Source organism: Pongo abelii, chromosome 2 (genome assembly GCF_028885655.2).
Source record: "Pongo abelii isolate AG06213 chromosome 2, NHGRI_mPonAbe1-v2.0_pri, whole genome shotgun sequence".
In the NCBI taxonomy this organism is placed as follows: domain Eukaryota; kingdom Metazoa; phylum Chordata; class Mammalia; order Primates; family Hominidae; genus Pongo; species Pongo abelii.
Window position 1 is genome coordinate 122,757,390 of NC_085928.1, and position 20,230 is coordinate 122,777,619.

General features: G+C 41.6%; 1 protein-coding gene across 5 annotated transcripts in view; it reads left to right on the forward strand.

Annotated features, from left to right (window-relative positions):
- OSBPL10 (oxysterol binding protein like 10) overlaps positions 1-20,230 on the forward strand; it is a 412,361-nt gene that overhangs the window by 187,394 nt on the left and 204,737 nt on the right. For all 5 annotated transcript variants that reach the window (XM_063722157.1, XM_024244956.3, XM_024244955.3 and 2 more), the window contains exons 2-3: positions 6,271-6,446; positions 9,575-9,654. In XM_063722157.1, coding sequence (XP_063578227.1) covers positions 6,401-6,446; positions 9,575-9,654 — 126 coding nt within the window. In that variant the 5' untranslated portion in view covers positions 6,271-6,400. The remainder of the gene's footprint in view (positions 1-6,270; positions 6,447-9,574; positions 9,655-20,230) is intronic.

Consider the following 20,230-nt stretch of genomic DNA (forward strand, 5'->3'; position numbering starts at 1 on the left):
TGTCAGCATGAGTGAGCTGTTTCCCACTGCAGCCCCCCACCCCCCACCTCCTTCTCCTTTGTTTCTTTCTTTCTTTTTTTTTTTTTTTTTTTTTTGAGACAGAGTTTCACTCTTGTTTCCCAGGCTGGAATGCAATGGTGTGATCTTGGCTCACTGCAACCTCCGCATCCTGGGTTCAAGTGATTCTCCTTCCTCAGCCTCTCAAGTAGCTAGGATTACAGGCACCTGCCACCATGCCGGGCTAATTTTTTTTTTTTTTTTTTTCGTATTTTTAGTAGAGACGGGGTTTCACCATGTTGGCCAGGCTGGTCTTGAACTCCTGACCTCAGGTGATCCATCCATCTCAGACTCCTAAAGTGCTGGGATTATAGGCATGAGCCACTGCACCCGGCCTCTCCTTTCTATTTCTCTTCTTGCCTGGGGTTTGGCTAAGGGTTGTTGGTGAAATCCTAGGCCCAGTTCCTTCCCCGACAAAGGAAACATGTATGCTTTTGTCAGCTTTTAGATCCTAAAGTTGAACCTTAATGAAACTATGTCAGGTAGATGGGGGTGTAGAGGCAGCAATGAAATGGGTACCTGTGCAGACAGATGATGCCTCAGAGATGCAAGACCGGCAAGGCACAGTGAGGAGATAAGGGCAGTGCAGTGTGTGGATGTGAACGAGTGAGAACATGTGCAGGTGACTGTGAATATGTGCAAATGCACCTTCAAGGGTGAGTGCATGGGTGGTTATGAATGTGTGAGTGTGTAACACTCCTGACACCTCCAGTTGTGCAAGTGTGCATGACTTAGTTTGTGAGTATGTGAGTGTGAACGTGTGTAAGCATGAATGCAAGTACCTGTGTAAGTGTGTTTATATGTATAGTGTGTGTGAGATGCATGTATGTGGGCATCAGCATGAGTGTGTCACATATATAAGTGTATATGAGGGTATATATGTGTGCATTTGTGTTTCTTTTGGAAACAATGGATATATCTGAAGGATGTTAGTAGGCAATGGCTTGTCCTCAGCCCTTCCCAGGAAGGGGCCTACACTTGCCCTATCTCCCAGCTTTGGGATTGGGCAAGGGTTTCACCAAGAAGCTAGCCTGGTGAGAATTAAGATGGCTTTCCTCATGGGTTTGTTTGCTTTCTTCTCTCATTTTCCCTTTCTCCCTGCAGCACATGCTTTGATTTTTTTTCCTCTTTTATTGATGTTATTTTTAACATAGGAAAGAAAGTATGTTCTCTCTGTGTACAATTAAGTTCACCAACACTGCAGTCAAGTTTCACACTGTAGCTTCAAGAAGCTAATTAATAAACCCCAGAACCTAGGAATTAGATTTGCCTTATTCCGTTCTCTAGAAGGGAAAATCTTTAAGAATGTTTCAGGATTTTATCTAACAATTTCATTTGGTTTAATGAAGCCCGATCCAGAAATACGGTTTACCTTTCCATGTAGAATGAAAGCTGTGACTTTCAGATATAGCTGTGTGCTCCTAACAGCAGTACCTGACAAAGCCATGACCCTGTGGGTAACCAAATGTAATTTCTTTCCTACCAGGGAATGTGACCCACAGGAATTCTTAATGCTGTATGGACAGTCCTTACCTATGTATGACAGAAGCTGACTTAACTGTTAAAGGCCATGCTGAAAGAACACTTGTTTAGTCTGTTGCAATTTTTTTCTAGTCTGTTGCAATTTTTAATCAGATACTATCCCATCAGTCCCTTCCAAATATAAAAATTTTAACTGTCTTTAGAAGAGGAGTGAATTATTGATAATTCTCCTTAGTACACATGATTCAAACCTGTGCATTTGCATTGAAACTATTTTAGAAAGCAGTGGAAACATGTTCTTTTTTTCCATCTGAGGCAGAAAGTTAAAGATGTCAGTTTGAAATAGGTAATGTGAAAAATCATTAATGTGTCCCTATATCCTATATAATGTGACATCCGTTGGTTATTCTGTCATCCTTACTGAAAAAATAAATTCATTTCTTTGTACCAGCTCCTAAATAATGTCCTCTTCAATTGTATAGTTATTTGTTTGAACAGGATGCATTTGGGAAGCTGCCTCTAGGACAGAGAAAAGCTGGCAAACTGGCAGGTTCTCTGTGGATAAGTTGGTAGGAGCGGTGAGGAGAGAAAAGTTAAGCCTTTGCTTCATTCCAGTCAATGGCATAGAGTAGATGGGGAAACTGAGGGCATGCTACTTTGCCTTTTCATTGAAAGTTTATCCCCTTCCTTTTCTACTTCCCTTTGTGTAAGAGTGGCATGTGGCCAGGCACGGTGGCTCATGCCTGTAATTCCAGCACTTGGGTAGGCCGAGGCGGGTGGATCACCTGAAGTCAGGAGTTCGAGACCAGGCTGGCCAACATGGCGAAACCTCGTCTCTACTGAAAATGCAAAAATTAGCTGGGCATAGTGGCAGGCGCCTGTAATCTCAGCTACTCGGGAGGCTGAGGCAGGAGAATCACTTGAACTCGGGAGGTGGAGGTTGCTGTAAGCCAAGATCACACCATTGCAGTCCTGCCTAACAGAGCAAGACTCTTGTCTCAAAAAAAAAAAAAAAAAAAGCTCACATCTGTAATCCCAGCACTTTGGGAGGCCGAGGTGGGCAGATCACCTGAGGTCAGGAGTTTGAGACCAGACTGGCCAACATGGGGTAACCCCATCTCTACTAAAAATACGAAAAAAGTTAGCTGGGCATGGTGGTGCCTGTAATCCCAGCTACTGGGGAGGCTGAGGCAGGAAAATCACTTGAACCTGGGAGGTGGAGGTTGCAGTGAGCTGAGATCGTGCCATTGCACTCTAGCCTGGGCGAAGAAGCGAGACTCCATCTCAAAAAAAAAAAAAAAGGTAGCATGCTTGTCAAAGGGGTTGCTGCAGTGCTGTGTCTGCAGGTGTGTGTAGGGGGGCACACATGGCACAACGTGCTGTAGTGTGAGCCTACCTAGTCTCCTTCCTCAGCTTGAAAGGATGATTGTTCATGTTCTGACTTGCCATGAGCATTGTCTGCACAGCTGCAGTCACAATGACATTAAATATAGGTCAAGTGGAAGACACTCCTCAAGAGAAGGCAGAGTCTTTGACCATTTGCTGCTCAGAAGTTACCCTGGTTCTTCTCTCATTGAGGGAGTTTGGTTTTTGTCCCACATTAAAGAATAGGGGCAAATTTCAAGTAGAAGGATCTGAAAATACAAATAAAAAGGGTTCTTTGTGTCTTTGTTAATGTAAGGCTAGCGGCTGCTATAACAGATATTGATCCCCGTGGCCTAATTAAAGTTTCTTTCTTATTAATATAGTGGTCTGATGTGGGTGTTGCTCAGCAGGTGATGCTCTTCCAGGTGGTGTTTCAGGGACTCAGGCTGTCCCAAGTTGTGCTGTAGGTTGTCTCCATTCCAGTGCGTGTGTGTGCGTGCGTGCACACTTCTGCTCACATTCTATTGGCTAAAGCTCAAAGAGCCATACCCTAAGTGCAGGGAAAGCTGAGAAATATGTTCTGGGTGTGACTTCTCTAGAAGAGGAGGAAAGGGATTTGTTGATGGTAGTTTACGCCAGTGATTTTCACACTTTACCTGCAGCAGATTACCTGGAAGCTTGTTAAAACAGAGTTTCTGATTCAGCAGGGCTTGGGTGGGGCCCAAGATTTTCCATTTCTAACAAGATCCCAGGCAATGTTGTTACTGCCGGCTTGGGGATCACACTTTGAATAACCCTGGTTCTGACACATTTTTGCGTCTTCGTTTATCCACGCTGTTCATGAGAACCAGAAATACCTTTATTAGAATGACTTGAGAGATAAGAGGGAAGAAGAGTAAAATAGATAGTAGTCTTGGCCAGACCATCTGAAATATTAAAAATAATTAAAAGTGGACGATTTCTTAGAGGAATTGGAGCTTTGGAGGACTGCCACCTGGGCAGTCATGTGCTAATGAGATGGCTGCGACTTGCTCCCTGGCAGGGGCCGTAAGTAGGGACCTCTATTGCCGGGCAAAGGAGCTTTCAGCTTCATTATCTCTGTTGGAGCAGGGAGATTTGGAGAATGAAGTATGTAAATAGGTCCCGGAGAAGTGATATGGAGAAGTTTCAAGGAAGGACTTGAGTGAGAATCAAGGAGTTTCAGTTTGCTGGAGTGGACCCAAGCCTGAACTTTGGACACAGAAGAGTTGAACTTGGATTTTAAATTTCTTCAAGTCTCAGGATACGTATAACGTGGGGATAACATCTATTCTGTTGGGTTATTGTGAGAATAGTTTAGAGGTTTGTGAACTTTGCTGGTTGTTGGTGCTTCTAGGTTAAAATAAATATCTAACAGATTCATTTTTTAAGTGGTTAGTTCCAAACAACCTCATACATATTTATGTCTAAACAACTCAGTAGCTATTTGAAAAAATAATAACTATCAATTGAAAGAAAAATATTTTAGTTTCTTAAATAATCACAATTACTTATTAATGGGATGTGTGTACCTGTGGGTACTGCACAGCTTCTCAAACCTTGGAATCATACTGGACATTGCTGTTCTCTTTTCCTGTTCTACATTGATTTTTTTTTTAATCGTAGCACCTGCTGAAACTCTTTGCAAAAATATGATGGCATCGAAAGGAATGTAGTGTAATGTAATATTAAAACTGTGAAGAGTCCCTGAGTTTGTAGTACAGATGGTATGTTGAGTCTCGCCATGTATCCTTCAAAAAATGTAAAATAGGTTGCATTGCCTCTATCAGTTCACTGTATGACCTGGGTGCTTTGATGCATGGATGGAGAAACGTGGGATTTAGTAGGTTTTTTTTCTTTATTCATTCCTTTCACAAGTGCTAACTGAGTAGCAATGAAGTATCAGGTACACTGTTGGGTTCTGTGGGGAGGAAAACACTTTCCACCTCTGCAGAGTGTAGTCTAGTGGGGAAACCAGTCATTGAATCAGATAATCACACAAATGTAGACTTCAAATGGGGCCAGTGCCATGAGGGAGCATTTCAAAGTGCTACAAGAAAGAATATTTGACCTGGTCAGGAGAACTTAACATGGCAAGAAGGGGTAGGAACCGTATTCCAGGCAGGGGGAGTAGCATTCTGGGCAAGTGTTTTTCAAACTGTGGTGAAGGACTTGCTTCCCCCCATCTGCCAATTGCACTGTTATTGGTTCATGACTAGTATGTAGCTTGTGTGGACCACGTGTGTTTGACAACTTCTGAACTGTTGAGACTTGTCCAACTGATCTGTGCATTTGGCTATTGAAACAAAGCCAAATGCAGGAAATGTTTCAAAAGGCTGTGGTGGTCTACAAACTGGTAACAGTTTGTAGACCACACTTTGAGTAACTGCTCCAGACAGCAAGAACAGCATGTGCAAAGGTCCTGTGGCAGGAGGCAACTTGGTGACTATGAAGGAAGAGAGAAAAGACTAGTGTCAGTGGAAGATGAAGTGAGAAGGTAGCAGGGGCGGGCCTCAAGGCCACAGTAAGAATCTGAGGCTCAGGCGAAGACATTTCCATCCTGGTGGAGAAGGGGAAATTGTCTTGACTACTTCCTAGGTAATAGCTTGAGAAAATGAACAGGCCAGATATTTGGCTACAAAGATTCATTGTGTGATTTAAGCAAATTGTGTGATTTAAGCAAATTGCGTTGCTTAATCATTCTGTGATTTAAGCAAATTGCAGTTCTTCTTTTACCATGGATGTAGAGTTCAGTGGCATTTCAATGTCCCAGAGCAGGGGGAATCCTTGCCTTCGTGTGAATGGGCCTGCTGGAGCATGTCCAGATGGTTGCAGAAGCACCTCCAGTTCTGTGACAGATGCTGCCAGGTGCTCAGGCTCCTTATGGTACCCATGCCACTGGCAGGAAGTTGGAGACCAAGCTTGCTGCTGCTGTCTGGGTGTGAAACTGCCTCTCCTGGAGGCCTTGTGAATTTCAACTGTTCCTGTGAATTCATGTGGAGCATGTTGCAAGAGGCTGTGTTGCAGTGCTTCTGCCAGTCTCTGCCATTCTGAGGCTTAATGTGGTATCCATGGGTTCCGGGTGAAGTGTGGGCATGGCACCAAATCCTGAGTGGTCCTGGCCCTTGCCCACAAGTGCCCCATTATGAGCTTCCACTCTGATTTAAGAATCCAGTGCTCTCTCCCTACTCAGGCTAACTTCTATGGGCATCTGGGAGGGACTTTTGGTTTCCAGCTTCATGGATGTGGAGTCTTGATGTTGACTGCTGGATCACTTTGCTTTTCTCTGCTTTGCTGTGCAGAATAAGGTAGGAGAGAAAAATGATGTACTGTGGTTTCTCTGTGCAGGTACTTCGTACTGGATTTCGAGGCTGGCATCCTGCAGTATTTTGTGAATGAGCAAAGCAAACACCAGAAGCCTCGAGGAGTCCTGTCTTTATCTGGAGCCATAGTGTCCCTGAGCGATGAAGCTCCCCACATGCTGGTGGTGTACTCTGCTAATGGAGAGATGTTTAAACTGAGAGGTGCGTTCTTCTCCCGGTAACTTTTCAGACAGGCCTCTAGTTGCCAAGGTGATGGCTCTCTTGGTTTTCGATTTTTTGTTTTTTTAAATTGCCTCTGACAGTTTGCTGTGTTTGGAGGACTCTGTGGTGACACACATTGCCTCTCTTATCCCTGGGGTGGGGAGATGGAGCTGACATTAGGAATTACTTGTCCTAATTAACTGAGGAATTAAGGACAAAGGAAAGGTGAGTGATTCCCAAAGCAGTGCGCCTTAGGACTTCGAAGATCTTAAGTGTTAGCTCAGTATATTCTCTTTGACCTAATAGTATGAATCTTCACTACAGTGCCCTGTGAGGGCTGTGCTATACGGGCAAAACAAGCCCTTTAAGGGTCCTAGTGTTTTCCCCCCAAAGTTTCTCTAGAACCGTTTCTTAGTAAAGTGCCCCTTTATTTGAGTTTTGTTCAATCCACTGTCGTACAGCCTGGTGAGAAGCCAACTGGAATGGAGTTAATGTCCTTTTGTATGCTTTCTTCCCTTTTCTTTGCTTCTTGAAAATGGATATGTTTGCTTTAATAAAGAAAAAAAAGAAAATGAATACCTGCCCAGCATCCCGGAAATGAGGATGACTTTCCAGGGAGTCCAGTATTCACCCTCAAGACACATCCATCGCACAGAAATGTCAGACTTGTGATAAAATTGCAGTGTAATTTGATTGCTAGATCATTCTACCAAGATCTGTTATGGTTGCATTGCTGTGATTCTTCTGCCACTTTTCTTCTAATAAAATAATGAAATGAAACAACAAATCCAAATGCCCACAAGTGCATGCACACACACACACACACGGACACGCAGAGTCTATATTATTTATCAAGGCTTGAGGAAAAGTAGTATGTATTAAGTATTGAGAGGTGGTTGAAAATTCTGCCTTTTTTAATGTAACATTTTCTTTTGACTAGGAGCTAAGTACAAAGAAACGGCTGCTTGCTATCTGTTCATGACCATGATCAGTTGCCTCTGCAAAGTCAGACTGAGGGACTACATTCCTCACCTCTCAGCCCAATTTTCACCATTCTTCTGCCAAGCTTTACTACCCAAGAGATGGAATAAGCTAATGTTTATTATCTATATACAAGTCATATTTCAGAATCTATAAAACAATCCAAAAACCTAGGAAGTAAAAATGTCTATAGTTGATAAAAAAATTTTCAGGAATGTGATAAGATTCATGTTCTCTTGAGATTCATGCAGTGTGCATTCCAGCTGGCTAGATTTATATGGTCCTTGGCTTCGCTTTGCCATTTATTGCTTAATAAATTGTCAGTGCAGAAACAATCGCAGACGAAAAACGTAATGGCACTTTCCACCCTCCCTGTGGTTTATAAAATGATACAAACCCAAACAAAAGAAATATCCGACTAATTTGACAATTGAGCCATCTTGTTTTGCCATTGAATCATTAATATCCTTTGGATTATTAAGCCCTAGGTTTTTTTTAGAGGGCAATTTTAATAGCAAATATAGACGTTTTATGATCTGCATGGAATAATCACAATTGCTAAATTTAGCTAAAGCTTAACTATAAAAAAAAAGTCAGGATAAATTTCTGCATGTTTATGGCTTGTCCTTAGCCCATCCCACAAGGAACTGGCTGTTGGTGTCTCATTTCACATCTTACCTGCACATTGTAGGAGTTGGATCATGATATCATGAGATGCACAGCTTTTGGGAGTATTTTTGATGCAAAGCCTTTGGATAGTATTGCCACAAACTGGCAATTCTTCAAGTTTACTAAGGAAAAAGGCCCTAATTTCTGCGAAGTCCTTTGTCTTTGGAAGTTCATTACACCTGGTACACTCTGTAAATTAGACTTGTGTAACAGGCCTTTTGACAGACAAATCATTTGGGATTTGTAGGGGCCATCTTCATGCCTTAAATAGAACTAAGCCAAAGAATTTCCCATTTGGTAACTCTAGATTTCTTCACCTGAAAGTTCAAGCTGAAGTCAGGTTTTATGGACAAATGACACTTAGGCCCAGTTTTGTAAACAGTTATAATTTCCAGGGAATCGTTGTTTCTTTTCATAGTCAACATTAATGCAGCTAGTATTATAATATTTATGCAGTTATTTGTGTGATTAAATTGATGATTTAGATTTCATTAGAACCTGTTGTGTGCCCATGATATTTAAGAATAACTTTATATATATTATTTGAGAGATAGGTTATAGATTGAAGGATATAACTATACAACATGACTACTTGCACTTTAATGTCTCTTTGGGGGAAATTTGAGGCTCTCTAAGGCAGCATTTGGTATCTTGCTCTTTGCAATCGTATGAATCTTTGAGAACATACTAAAATGGTAATTCAACTGAATGCTTATTTTGTAAATGCTAGTAACACCACAATACAGCCCTGGTAGATAGCAAAAGGCCCTGAAAAAGTGCCCTTTGAGGCCGGGCACAGTGGCTCAGCCTGTAATCCCAGCACTTTGGTAGGCCAAGGTGGGTGGATCATGAGGTCAGGAGATTAAGACCATCCTGGCTAACACAGTGAAACCCCATCTCTACTAAAAAATACAAAAAACATAGCCAGGAATGGTGGCGGGTGCCTGTAGTCCCAGCTACTCAGGAGGCTGAGGCAGAAGAATGGTATGAACCCAGGAGGCAGAGCTTGCAGTGAGCTGAGATGGTGCCACTGCACCCCAGCCTGGGCGACAGAGCGAGACTCTGTCTCAAAAAAAAAAAAAAAAAAATGCCGTTTGATACTCATATTAGCTACACAAGGTTAGAGGCATTTGAAAATAAGCATGTGGTTCCTTGCCTGCTGCCTTTTTAAATAAGTATTATAGAAATGACTTTTTTCAGAGGAGGCTAAAAAATGGCAAAATTATTCTTATAACGGGTATTTCAGAATCCATTTTTCATATGGCTCAAGAGAGGATTTTCCGTGGGATTCAGTGCAGTCTCTGTTTTGGTGTAAGTACAGGCCGCTTGAGAACGTCGTGATCTGTGCTCGCTTCCCCACCTTCTTGCTACCTCTCACTCCCCAGGCTCCCCACCTGCTTAGGTGGGTGTAGAAATAAGTTGGATGTGTTTTGGAACAATCTCTGCAATCATTTCTTTCTCTGTTTTCTCTATTTTAGCTGCTGATGCAAAAGAGAAACAATTCTGGGTGACTCAGCTTCGAGCTTGTGCCAAATACCACATGGAAATGAATTCTAAGGTAAGTCCCCGTGAGAAAGGAAGGAGGCATTCGAATAACCAGCCTGGCTTTCAGCCCCATTATTTGTTTCTTCGGGGAAGGTGTTTTTCATGTTATTTTTTAAGTTGCCCACTGCAGTGGAATTCCTACTTGTCCTGCTGCACATAGATTTAAAGCCAGGAGAAATGTAAGATTTTCTTGTAGGTAGAATACGCAGGAACGTAGACACTATGGGAACCGAATCTGGAAAGACACTTTTGCATTCTGTTGTCAATTTAGGCAGCTGTTAATTGGTCTATTGAGAAGCTCTAGTGGATGATTTCATTGTGGAGACAGAGTTGTCAGATTTACAGTTCGTGAAGACTAGTAGCCATCACCGATCCTTAAATAAAACCTAGACCCCGTATTGCTTATGTACTTTGCAAGGAGCTTCTGCATTCCTAGTGTATCAAAACGTTCTCGGGTAATTTGGCATCCAAGTATGATTTATTCTCTCCTGGGGACCTTGTGAGATCTTGTGTTAGGTGTGCAGGAGGTAGGAGGTGGGCATTTTCATGGATTATTGTGGAAGATTTACAGTCATTAAAATACAGGAAACAATTTCAAAATGCATTTATCTAGGGCAATAAATATTTGTTAAAATTAATGTTCCAAGGGCTACTCCTTTATATCATTAGTTCAAATATAGTTATTGTATCCAACTGCTATCTTTTTCTGTATTCCATGCATCCTGTAGAAAGATCCACTCTTCAAACTTCTGATGATTCCATCTACTAGAACCTGCCTGCTTTCTGGGTCAGGGCCATGTGAAATGCCTTAGTTAGATACACCTGGCTGTTCTGCCTCCAAATACAAACTAAAAATACTTTCTTCATAATGCCTTTTTTTTTTTTTTTTTTTTTTTAAAGAGACATCCCCTTTTCCTTAACTTGCTTAGGACAGTGGCACTTACCTGTAATGCCTCGCTTAACTTGCCCTAAGCCGAATCTTCGGGAACTGTAGGTACAGCCCTCATTCTAAAGCATTTTCCCCCAACTGGCCTTCTTTATTTTCCAAGAATTATAGTAGGAGTTCTCAACATTTAATTGGTACTTTATATACATCTAGGAAGTGCAGTTTGTTATTGTCTTTTTATATGTGTCTTTACTTTTTATAAACCAGAACAGAAGAGAATAAAAGTAGAAGGACTTATCCCCACCTATTGCCCTATGTGCTCATTAGAGATAGTTGTTCTTAACTGTTCTTGCATATGTTTCTAGTAAATTTAGGTATGTGTTAGTATGTCTTGGTATGTGTATGTGTATATAACTGTATCTACATAAATACATGTTTTTATACAAATGGGGATCACATGCATACTGTTCTCCTTTTTTTTTTCTTAATATATTTTGGAGATCTTTTTACATTAGGCACATGGATTTACTTGCACTCCTTTTTGGATGGCCAGATGGTGTTTTTAGGAATGGATGTCAGTGCCTTATTTAAGTCTTCTACTAATGGAAATTTAGAGTTGTTTCCTTATTGTTGTTGTCACATATAATGCTGTAATGTGTGACGTCTTTGTGCATATATATTCTTATACCTCTAGGTGTCTATCTGTAGGATGAATTTATACCAGTGGAATTGCTAGATCATAGAATATGTCTTTGAAATTTTCATAGACGTTGCTAAATTGTCTTCTACAACAGTTGCCCTTATTTGTACTCCCACCAGTTCTGTAAGGGTTTCTTTCCCCCTCTCATTAACGCGTGTTATTAACATTCAGGTTTTTATATTCTCACAGATCAAAATTGGATACCTCATTATTTTTATTTTCATGTCTAAAATCATGACTGGGGCCAAGTATGTCTTCAAATGTTTATTGGCCATTCTTAAAAATAATGCAAACTACCACTTTATATCCTTTGGTTGTTTTTCTATTGAGCTCATTTTTTCCTCTTGATTTGTAGTAGCTCTTTGTGTACAAAGGATTTTTTTTGGCCTGTCATTTGTACTGTTGATATTTTCTCCTAGTAGACAATTTGTATTTTGAGTTTGAATAGAATTTTTACTCTGTAGAATATTTAAGCTTTTGCAGTCAAGTTTATGAGTATTTTTATTTTTGGCTTTTGGTTTTGTATCATATTTAGAAAGGCCATCTCTGGTCCAAAATTATGAAAATATTATTCACTGTTTTCAAGGAGTTTATATGTTAATTATTATATTTAAATCACTGATTCATCTGGAATTTATTTTGGAAGTGGGAATTGAGGTAGGGGAACCAACTTTAAGTACATTAATATTTTGATGAATCATTGTAGAGAAGGAAAGTTAAAGGCTTCCTAATGGTAGTTAAAAAAAAAAAAAGAATTTGAAGATTCTTGGAAGCAGAATTTGATTTCCTGATATGTTCTCTGGTTAGCTTCAGGAATACTGACTAATCTATTAATATTAGAATCAAAATAAATAATAATTTAGAAGTTTAGGCCTGTAGAATTTCATATTTGAGAAATGGAGATGAAAGTGCTATTACCACTCATTTATATCCTAGCTAGCATGATCAACTAGGGAATAATAATTTTAAAACTGTGAACAGACCTTATTATTCAGTGACAGCATTATCAAATTCAAGGCTGCTTAAGCAGAAGTTAAATAGTGAAAACAAGGATGGGCTCAAAGTGAATATAAACTTGATGTCTAGTTAACTATAGTATTGCTGCTTAATTTGCATCATGGTTATTAGGAATATATGCCAAGCCTCCTCTTTACCATGTTTCTTCTTTATTCTCAGCAGATCAGATCCCTTTACAGTAGACTATAGAGAATACTTTCCCTACAGCTGCTTGGAATTTTGCCTTTTAAAAACTCTTATGTAAAATCATGTTCAGGGTGGGAAAAAAAATAAAATTGTGTTCCCTGGAACAAATATTAGGTAAAATGGTGCTATAATTCAAACTCATTTTAGTAAGAACTACAGGATAGCCAGATGCATAGAACTGTAGAGCTGAAAAAGGCCTTAAGGATGACCCAGCCAGTGGTTTCAAAACCCAGACCTGCCTTAGTCACCACCTGATGAAGTTTTTCCCCAGTCCAGAGTGAAATGAGAAAAACAAGGAGGGAATTATTCCCAAAGACAACTTTATTTAAAATAAGTGACTACTCTTCTTTTCAAAAATTATGTTGCTTTGCTTTTGGATGGTTAAAATATTCTTCCTTTTTATTGTAGAATATGGTAGAATATTGATTGCATTTTTTAAAAATTGAGGTTTATTGGAGTATAATTTGCATACAATAAAATTTACTCCTTTTAAGTGTAAAGTTCAATGAGTTTTGACAAATATGTAGAGTCGTGTAACCACCACTGTACTCACAATTCCGCCCTGCCAGCAAGTTCCCTCGTTACCCCCTTTATGATCAATCTCCTCGCTGACCCCTCTGCAGCTGGCAACTGCTGATTGGTTTCCTATTTATAGTTCTGCTTTTTCTAGAATGTTCTATAGGTAGAATTATATGACCTTTCACATCGGACTTCTGTTACTTACAAAAAAGTTTTTGGGGCTGGATGTGGTGGCTCACACCTGTAATCCCAGCACTTTGGGAGGCTGAGGCAGGCAGATTGCTCGAGTCTGGGAGTTTGAGACCGGCCTGGGCAACATGGTGAAACCCTGTCTCCAAAAAATACCAAAAAAATTAGCTGGGCATGGTGGCGCACACCTGTAGTCTCAGCTTCTCAGGAGACTGAGATGGGAGGATTGCTTGAGCCCAGGAGACAGAGGTTGCATCGAACTGAGATTGTACCACTGTACTCCAGCCTGGGTGACGGAGTGAGATCATGTCTCAAAAAAAAAAAAAAAGCTTTTAAATTTCATCCATGCTGTTGTGTGTATCAGTAGTTGATTCTTTCTTTACATTTTAGCTATTTTAGTGGAATTATGATTCTTTTTGTTCTTAATATTCTTACTTGCAAAAATCAAAAGTGTGAATAACCCTAAGTCAATTCCCAGACTTAAAAAAAAAAAACCAAAAAAACATGTATTGGCCTTTGAAATCCAGAGGTCTGGCTATCTCGCCCAGCCTCCATTGATTTATACACAAGGACACCCCAACCAGGAGGCTGTAGTGCTAAGACTGGAACCTGGGTCTCCTGCTTTCTTGTCCTTGCTCTGACATCTAGCCTCATAGATGTCAGCTAGGGCCACCATGTGCTTCCCTCTGTGGGTGATGGGGTCCCTTCTAGGACAGTTTTGGATTCTGCATGATCAGAAACTGACATACAGACAAAATCTCCCTTTTCTCCATGTCGTATAGGTTCATCCTGTGGCTTCCAGTGTGACTTGAGGTGGAGTCACCGGGGTATGGGATTGGTCTGCCAGGAAGAATAGAACACAGACTTCCCCTGAAAACACAAACAACAAAACAAAACATCCAGCCTTTAGTGCATTATAAAAATTAAAGCAGCATTGATGGAGAATGTGTTAAGAGAGAGTCATAAAGACCATTCTTATGAGAATCTACTTGTGTATGACTTTGAAGGTCTCAAATGCAAGAAATGCAAGAGTGAGTTTCTTGCGTGTGTGTGTGTGTGTGTGTGTGTGTGTGTGTGTGTGTGTTTTGAGACAGGGTCTCATTCTGTTGCTCAAGCTGGCATGCGGTGGTGCAATCAGTGGTACAGCCTTGACCTCCCAGTCTCTCAATCCATCCTCCCACCTTAGCCTCCTGAGCAGCTGGGACCATAGGCACACACCATCATCCCTGGCTAATTTTTTGTAGAAACAGGATTTCTCCACGTAGCCCAGGCTGTTCTCCAACTCCTGGGCTCAAGCGATCCTCCTGCCTTGCCCTCCCAAAGTGCTGGGATTATAGGCATGAGCCACTGAGCCTGAATTCTTGTGGTTTTTATCAAGTGGGTGGTCTTAGGAAACTTCTAGGATAGGAACAGTGGTGTTATAGGAATTCAGTAAGCACTGAGGATGAATCAGGAACTGGCCTGTTGGCAGAAGTAATAATAATTAATACTTTATACTAGTGTGAGCTTCATCCATGATTGTGTTACTCTTCACAGAGGTCATGTGAGGTAGGTGGTGTTATTTCCATTTTTATAAATTAGAAAATGGAGGCCAACTGAACCTAAATGACAGGCTGAAAGTCACACAGCTGTTAAGTGACTAAGCTGGGACAAAAGCCCAATTGCTTAGCATGCTCCCTCTTCTTTCCATCTCCCATCCTACTTTATTGGCATAATTTGAATAGAAAGGTTCACCCCCATCCCCTTGAGTCCCATATTTTCATATATTGCAGAGGAAACAGCTCTGGAATAGGATGTCTGCAATCTTTATGTAATCAAAGGAATCCTTGTTCCATCTTCTAAATTGATTCTGATTCTACAGTTTTTTAAGTGATATTGCTTAAAATTACATTAGCCTTTTGCACTCATTTTTTGGGGATGTAAGCTTATTATACAAGATGAGCGTTTTGGTGGAGGGGGTGGTCCTGTAAACTTTGAATGAACAGTGTCTTCTGATTAATTGAATATATCCATCTTTCAATTCATGACATTCTGGTTTAGAAATGATACTGTGGGGTTCAGAGTGAGAAGACCTGTTTAAATCCCTGCTCTGCCAATGATGTATTGAGCATACCTGCTTAGGCCATTTTTTTTTACTTAACCTCTGTCTCCTCATCTTTGAAATGATATCTGTCTCATAAGGTTGTCATATAGCTCAAGCAAGAGAGTGAAGTGAAAGCCATTTGCTGATGTGAAGCACTCCTTGGAGTTGGGGGCTTAGTAGCAGGTGCTGATTTTCAGTAAGGCTGCTGCTTGGAAGTTCAGACTCCTGACCGCCCTTGGTGCTTTGACAAATCTCTCAAGGAAAACAACTTTGCTTTTTAATCCATTCGTGGCTGTGTGTCTGTTTATCAGTCTGTTTTTAGATAGGCTCTATTATTTTCAAGTGACCACATCAAAGAATGTAGGGCCATTCAAAATCAACAAAAGTCAATATTTGGGAGTGGGGTCGGGAGTTGGAGAAATTTATGAATAGTGCTGTTTTCAAGTTACTTTTGACCTTTGTGAAAAGTGGGGTAAAAAGATCAAAAGTCAAGTGATTAGGGAACATTTAAAAGACATTCATACAAGAACATTTTAGTTTCATTGGCTTTAATTCAGACTGAGAAAATTTTTAAAGGCCAAACTTGATGGAAACTTACAATATTTTCAGTAGTTTTTGGATTTTTTTTTTTCTGGATATGGAAGGTGGATTCATTTGTGGAGATGACTTGTACACGAAGTGTAATAATAGCTTATGAGTCTGCTGTGATGCTAGTTGGGCTTTAGTATCTTCTCCCCTGACGTTTCATCCCTAAAGGATAAATGTGTGACAGACAGTGATGCTTATCACTTCCTCAAGTAGCGCTTGGCAGCCACCTAGACAATGGCGGGGGAGGTGGAATGTGGTGCTTCAAAACCCGATGGAGCTTGGGGATTGCCTTTTTGGTTCAGGTGGCTGTTTTCTGACTGGCATTCCCCATCCTCACTGCAAATGTATTCTTAGTGCCAATTCATCTCTAACAGCTTGCAAAGGCCTTGTTTTCTATAATGGAAGTAGCATTATTTTTAAAGATTATGAATATTACTTATATGCCATATAAAACATTCAGAAGATAGAAAAGTATTTTAAAAGGTCACCCCAGACCCCACCCCCAGACATAATCTGACGCTACCATTTGGGTGTGCATCCCTCCAGGCACCTTTTAATGTGGAAAAATGCAGAGAGACACATGACTCCATTTGGAGGTCCATCCTGCCCGTCTTTTTTTTTTCTTGTATGTTCGTATGCACGGAACTTGTACACATTTTGTTTTCATGGGCAGTTTACATCTCTGTGAGGAGGAACTAGGAAGATCAGACTTTGGCCATAGACCTATTCTATGTTTGGGCTGTTTTATTTTTAAGGTGACTGTGAGAGTGTTCAATTGGGGACCTGTTTCTTAGAACATTTCTGGGATCTCTCTTGTGTTTTATCTTCCTTCCAGTCAGCTACTTGCCCTTCCCTCTGGGTCATTTCTGACCCCTTGTTCTGTCTGTCTCCCTCCCTCCCTCCATCCCTCTCTCCCTCCCTTCCTCCCTTCCTTTCTCTTTCTTCTTGTCTCACTCTGCGCCCAGGCTGGAGTGCAGTGCCGTGATCTTGGCTCACTGCAACCTCCGCCTCCCAGGTTCAAGCAATTCCCTTGCCTCAGCCTCCTGAGTAGCTGGGATTACAGGTGCGCACCACCATGCCTGGCTAATGTTTTGTATTTTTAGTAGAGACAGGGTTTCACCATGTTGGCCAGGCTGGTCTCAAACTTCTGACCTCAAGTGATCCACCCTTCTTGGGCTCCCAAAGTGCTGGGATTACAGGCGAGAGCCACCGTGTCCCGCCTGTGTCCTGTTCTTGATTAGCTCCAAGTGGGAAGTTGAGAAAATAAAGGGAAGTGTTTCCTGGTATTTTATACATCTAACAGTATGGAAAGCACAGCAACTTTTTTTTTTTCTATCTATGGATAAAAAAGCAAGAAAATGCAGATATATGTAGATGTATTGGAAATAGTTTATGATACTCATTGCATTAGAAATCCTTTCTCTGGGCTTCTAGGACCCCAGGCCTGACTCTCTCCTGGCGCTTACTAATGACCTGGTTTCCCGTCTCCTGCACTTGACCCTGTGCTCACTGAGAGCAAACAGTGGTGGCTACACTGAGGATGGCAGTAGGTCTCTGTGAATCTTCATCTGTGTAAAGAGTTTGAAGACACTGTGGTTAGACTGGCCTATAGTTAGGGCTTTTTGTCCTTGCTAGGTAATTCTAAATTAAAATACAAATTTTAGGATAAAGTCTTATGCAGATTTGATCATGGAGGAATATGATTGTCTAACACAGGACTTTAAATTCATTATAAGTCATAGGGGGTCTTGAATGAACAGCAAAAGCTACTGAGTTTTGAGGAGTGTATATATTAATATTCATGCTGGAAGCTGCCCAAATTACAGGTCTTTTGGATTTTTTTCTTTTTCCCTGTACCCTTAGAATGATAATTGCACATTAATTCACTTGTGGCCTTGCGGTATTAAGAGCCCTGTCTTACCCCTGTCCACCGGGGTCTGGACAGCCCCAAGAGTAGGTGGGGCAGCAATTCCTCACCCCTTCTAGCTGTGAGGGACCTGCCTGTGTTTACAAAACTTCCAATGATAGCTGACACCAGTGATATACCCTAACTCTCCTCCCCTGCCTTTGTCGTAGCATCTGTACTCTCCAAGCATGTAGGGGCTTTAGTCAGGGCATGTTAGAGCACTGGACAGTGAGAAAGGAGGCCGTAGAGAGATGGGCTGGCTTGGCACCCTGGCTGACACTGGTTGGTTCCACATCCACTCTGACTCAGGAGAGCATGCTCTGTGGGTATCTTCTGTTCCTGAAGGCTGTGTGTCCTGAAGCCACTGTTCCCACTTGTGTGGTTGAGTGCACAGGAGTGTGTGGCTAGGTTGAGAGACCAACTGATAGACCTCGCCCCTGCTTGCCAGGTGCAGACACCACACCTGTTTGGGGACACTGAGAAACTTTACTTGGGGAGGCCTAGGGGATGTGTGGGCTGCTTCCGGGGAATTAAAGGGTTTGTTTGTTGGGGTGGGAAGGAGGAGACAGGAGTGGGGAATTCTATCCATAGCAAAATGTGAAGAGTGAGGTGATTTGAAGCTGTTCAATTGTTCCTTCTGTCAATCTAGGTTTCTGATGGTGAAAGACTACAACTTTCTTGACTTTTTCCCGCCCTGGGGTGTGAGCCAGAGGGCTTTGGAGAGGTGCTTTGATATTTTGGTTAGGATGCAACACAATGGGAAGCAAGATTAACCCAGTGACATCTGTAGACTCTGAAACCATGTGGTTACAAGGGATTTCAGAAGTCATCCAGCCCAACATCCGGGTCCATCCAACTACTTGGAAAGAAAAATGCACACCAAAGTGTTTACGCTTATACTAAATAAAGATTGATTCTACTCAAAACAACACCCAATTTTATTCTTTTAGAGAGGGTACTGCTGGTAACTCACTGGCTGAATTCTCAGAATTTTGGTGGCAATCTGACAAATGACACTGGATACCTCTTTTATATGATTAAGCAATTTTAGGGTCTCTCAGAACAATTTGAAATAATTCAGAAGTAATAGAATGATTAAAATGTTGTGTCTTAGTCTGTTTGGGCTTCTGTAACAAGCTACCATAGACTGGATACTTATAAACAACATGAGCTCTTCTCTCATGACCTAATCACCTCCCAAAGGCCAACCTCCTAATGCTATCACCTTGGGGGTTAGGATTTCAACAAATGAATTTTAGGGGAGACACAAGCCTTCAGACCGTAGCAGATTGAAAGGGATTCCAAACTCCCTTTGTTTCATTTGTCTAAGAAACAGTATATGAAAAGGGATAAGAAAATACAGGTTCTAAAACTATGCTGTCCGATATGGAGACCTCTAGCCACATGTGATTACTTAAATTTAATTGAAATAAGATTTAAAAATCAGTTCTTCAGTGGCACACATTTCAAGTGCTCAGTAGCCACATCTGGCTGATGGCTGCGTATTGGACAGCACAGATATACAGCATTTCCATTATCACAGAAAGTTCTGTTGGATAGAGCTGGTAGAGCTTCCACTATGTTAATGGCTTCTAAGAAGGGAATTTACCAATATCTAGTTTTGTCTCTTGCACAATGAACGGTTCTTTTAATCTACAGAGGTTTAATGGGGCTCCCTCACCCCTTTTGTCCCTCCCTCCCTTCTTTTCTTCTCCCTTTCTATTGGGAGTCCTGGTCTTCTCTAGGACCTCGGCATTAAATGCTTGATCACTTTCACTTGTCCACTTGCCTCACCTGTGCAACAGGAACATAGGCCTTAACTGATCTAAAAGCAGGAGCTAATGTTCTCTGTGGTCCGGGTCAGCTACTTGTTCACGCCACTGGAGCCATTTATGGAGCAGACATCTCAGACGCTGCTTTAGTGAAGGACAAAAGAGCAAGGGAGACTGCTAGTTATGCCTGTCCCTAGCTCGAACAATCGTTAGTGGCACCAAACTTCCTAAGGCAAGTCCAGAACTTTATCTTGGCATTAAATGCCCACTCATTTCGGGTCCAGTTTCTTCCCCTCTGTCTCTACCCATCATTCAGTCAATGCTCTAGACAAACAGCTCCCCAAGCACCCTGCACACCTCCATGCTTCCTTGCCTTTGTCGCTGCTGTTTCCTTTGCTAGGAATGCCTTTCCCTCTCCCTCCCTCATGTGGTTTTTAAAGCTCATATACTTTATATGGTAAAGTATATGGTCGGGTGCGGTGGCTCACTGCTGTAATCTTAGCACTTTGGGAGGCCAAGGCAGGTGGATCATGTGAGGTCAGGAATTCGAGACCAGCCTGGGCAACATGGCGAAACCCTGTCTACCAAAAATACAAAAATGTGCCGGGTGTGGTGGCGTGTGCCTGTCATACCAGCTACTCAGGAGGCTGAGGCAGGAGAATTGCTTGAACCCAGGAGGCGGAGGTTGCAGTGAGCCAGATTGCACCACTGCATTCCAACTCCAGCCTGGGCAACAGAGTGAG